Source organism: Thalia democratica, chromosome 1 (genome assembly GCF_965202585.1).
Source record: "Thalia democratica chromosome 1, ktThaDemo2.hap1.1, whole genome shotgun sequence".
NCBI classification, from domain to species: Eukaryota; Metazoa; Chordata; class Thaliacea; order Salpida; family Salpidae; genus Thalia; species Thalia democratica.
In genome coordinates, this window is record NC_139165.1 from 32,417,804 (window position 1) to 32,421,303 (window position 3,500).

The window sequence follows — 3,500 nt, forward strand, 5'->3', positions numbered from 1 at the left end:
GGCGATGCCTTTTAGTTTAAGATAAATAACTTAGTAACTAATAGTTATATGAAATATTTAGGTGACAATCATCGACTTTACGGTTTTAAGAGAAGGTCTTAAAAACTTCTGTCTGAAGTTTTCAGATTTGAAAAACATGACCTGAAATATCAAACAAATGAGCTTACTTCAACGTTAGTTGATGAAATGATTAATATAAACTTAATAAACAAACACTTAAAAATTAATAAAACTCAGTTGATGGACGTCAAGAACCAGGTTTTGAAGTTGCTGTTGGTATTCAACTTATCTGGACAATCAGCAACTCGTCGACATTCCCATCTACAAAGTGTGAGTCATGATCAAACGGTTCACTGAAGCCGTAAAGACCAACACTGGTAGTTCCATTGTTCTTTTAAAGTTTATTTATATTATTATGTTTTTTGTTTAATATAGTGTTGTGACTGCCAATCAAAAAAATTAAATTAAGTGTACAAGAAAAAAACGTTTTTTTTTTAATGTTCAACTGTGATTTATTAAAAGCTAAAAATTTACATTTACTTTTTTTTAGTTATAGAAACTGCCTATAAACTAAAAAATACTTCTGGTTCAAATATATCTTGGATAGTTTCATGCTACTACTTGCAGCAAATAGCTGAACTTATAAGTTAATAGTTAAGTAAATATATCCATAAACTAAATAAATTTGTAGTAGTATACATATAGAAATAAATAAATTACACATATATCATAGCACATCTTTACACAAACTCTTTTACTTCAATACACTCTTACAAATTTCTTCTTATAGGACCACACCAAATTTGCTATGTACGACAATGTGGCGAGAAATTATTTGAGCAGCACAAGAAGCTGTGAGGTGATGACATCATGTAACTACAACTTATACTACAAACTAATGGTTATAATTTTTAAGAGGCGCCTCTACCTACATAAGCAAGATACAGCAGGCAAAACTAATCTCAAAGTAACTCACTTAAGTTTGTTGTAGATATGATTATATAATTATGGAAAAAAAAAAGTTTACTGTTTTTTTTATCTTATTAATTTATAGTGTTTGTAAATCTATGTACAATGTACATTAAAGCTTGATTGTAACACATAACTGTAAAAATAAGTAGCAAAGTTTGTCTTATTTAATTTTAGGTGGTACCAGCCACTATAGACTTCTGAAAACATCACCGAAAACAACAATTTTCTATTGTCCTTCGTACAATTCAACGAAGACATGAATTTCTCCAGTCGTAGTAGTGTTGACCTCTGGTTTTGACATCATGGGTGCCTCCTTAGGTTTACCAGGTAAATGGACATGCAAGAAATTTACCAGACAACTTTGCTCGATCAAAGTCGTAACTTTAAAAACTTTAATTTTTTTTAAGTATAGAAATTTTATAGAATTCTTTAAGTTGTAACTTACCACTTATAATGAAATCTTATATTACAGGTCAAGGACCCTTTTTCAGAAATGGCCGAAGCAAAAAAAGTTTTACTTCAAAACTGCCATCTTGCGAAGTACTTTCTGCTTAAGTTAAAAAAAATCAAATGTAAGTTATATTAGTAGTTAACACCATCAAACGTAAAAACATATAAAACATATATTAATTATGATTAAAAAAATGAAAAGAAACAAAGTTTTACGATGATTATACGTATTATTTGAATTAAATCGTATCCGTATTATTCCTAAGGGATCCATAAAACTTGGTTTTATTTATATTCTTAACCATGTAAAAACTGTTTTAATTAAACACGAAATAAACTAAAGGTTACGAACGAGCTGAGATCGAAATTAAGGGGTGCGCTTTGATGCGTTTTTCAAAGACCACTACCTCGGGCTGTCGCGGTCTTTTGCATCTGTTTCTCCCATGCCATCTTACAAGTTTGTCTCTGTTAATTGAAGCCGAATAATAAAAAAGTTGTTTTTGCTTTGTGAAGATTTAAAAATATCAAATAACGAACGTTTCATGAACAGAAAAAGCTATAACATCATTTACCCTTTCACTGATGCGCCCTCTTGATCCACACTTCTTCCGGCAGATCAAAGACAATACAACTTCGAGACCTTTGTGTCTAAAGCACTTGTATCTAAAACCTGAGAAAACCCTACGACGGAAGGATTCTTGGGCAAGCAGTGCCGGCCATGTTTTTCAGCAAGACGACCATTGACGATACCAAGTACTTGTAATCAGGTATGTTTTTTGCAACCGACTTCGACACACTTGATAAAGTCAGTATTTTGCGTACCGAAATATTCGAAATGCATAATAAAGAAAATCTAGCTTTTGAGGTAAGTTTTTTAGCGTAGTTTAAGGAACTATGAATATTTGAATTGTGTAAAAGGTATATTTTATACAGGGTTACTAATAATCTATATTTTCTTGTATTTCAGATTTTTTTTTTGGTTAATGAATTTCTGTAATATAAAAATCGATATTCATTTGTTATAAATTCTATTTATACCTTAGAGTTGAAGCTTAGTAGAGGTATAAAACTTTAACATACTTAGCAAGATAACATATCATTTTTAATTTCGTATTTTATGTCAAGAAATAAAGAATAAGGTAACATATTTAAGATGCTTAAAAGTTAGGGTTATTCTCAGTAAATAGTTCCTTATCTTACATAATTATTTAAGTTGTGTTTTTGTTTAAAGTTTTAAGCTCAACTTAAAGTCTAAATTAAGTTGTTATTTAGATAAGTTTCAAACTTTTTTGAATTTAAAGAAAAAACTTTTCAAGTTTTAAATATTTCTAATTTATCAATTACTTTTATTTTAAGTTATTTTTTATTTTACAAAATTAAAGTAATTTATAGTTAGTTTTTTATTTTAACATAAATTTATATAACATTTGTTATATTTATCAAATATAAATTTTTGTGTTTCAAAACAGATATGTCTTTGTTTAAATTAAAACTTGAATTGTGCTCGTTTGTAAAAAAGAAGTATAGTAAGATTGTTGTCAGTAAGACTAAATTACGTTATAAAACGCGTTTAAGGATTTTGAGCTAAGAAAGAATAATTTTAAAGCTTGAATAAAAAAACGATTCCTAATAATAGTAAATCCTTTTGTTGATGGTGTAAATATACGAGGCTTTAATCTAACAAATATGTTCTTCTTATACATTCAAACTCGAAAAAGCATAATATGTCTTGTCCAAAATAAAAATACTGAAACTTTATACAGAAGATTGTTTTAACTGTACAAAAAATAACCTATTCTTGACACTTCATTGTTTTCAATCGTCCTTAACTTCATTTAACTTATTTTTCTTACTACTTCTTTTACAGCAGTTATTTTTTTTTGTATTAAAAACAACGGAAAGTTATATTTTTTAATTCATTAGAGCATTTAGCAAAATTTTTTAAATTTAATTTTAAAGGAGGTTTCATTGCTAAAAACTAATGAATAATTTCTACAACGTTTTCATACAATTGCGACTTGTAATACCTTAATAAGCAAAAAATTGTTTAAGTATATTAAAAACGATTTAAAAAATAC

At 27.9% G+C, this 3,500-nt stretch overlaps 1 protein-coding gene across 1 annotated transcript; it reads left to right on the top strand.

The window, feature by feature from the left end:
- Positions 1-1,219: 1,219 nt before the first annotated feature.
- Positions 1,220-2,166, top strand: LOC145835307 (uncharacterized). The gene is made up of 4 exons (XM_082942882.1): positions 1,220-1,299; positions 1,445-1,544; positions 1,766-1,879; positions 1,973-2,166. The coding sequence occupies exons 2-4, from the start codon at positions 1,466-1,468 to the stop codon at positions 2,164-2,166; spliced, it is 387 nt and encodes a 128-aa protein (XP_082799008.1). The 5' UTR covers positions 1,220-1,299; positions 1,445-1,465.
- Positions 2,167-3,500: the final 1,334 nt, after the last annotated feature.

Coding starts and splice junctions, on each gene's coding strand:
- LOC145835307 (XM_082942882.1), top strand. CDS start 1,466: ATGGCCGAAGCAAAAAAAGTTTTACTTCAAAACTGCCATCTTGCGAAG. Junction 1,545..1,765: donor TAAGTTAAAAAAAATCAAAT/GTAAGTTATATT, acceptor AATAAACTAAAG/GTTACGAACGAGCTGAGATC. Junction 1,880..1,972: donor TCTCCCATGCCATCTTACAA/GTTTGTCTCTGT, acceptor TTTCATGAACAG/AAAAAGCTATAACATCATTT.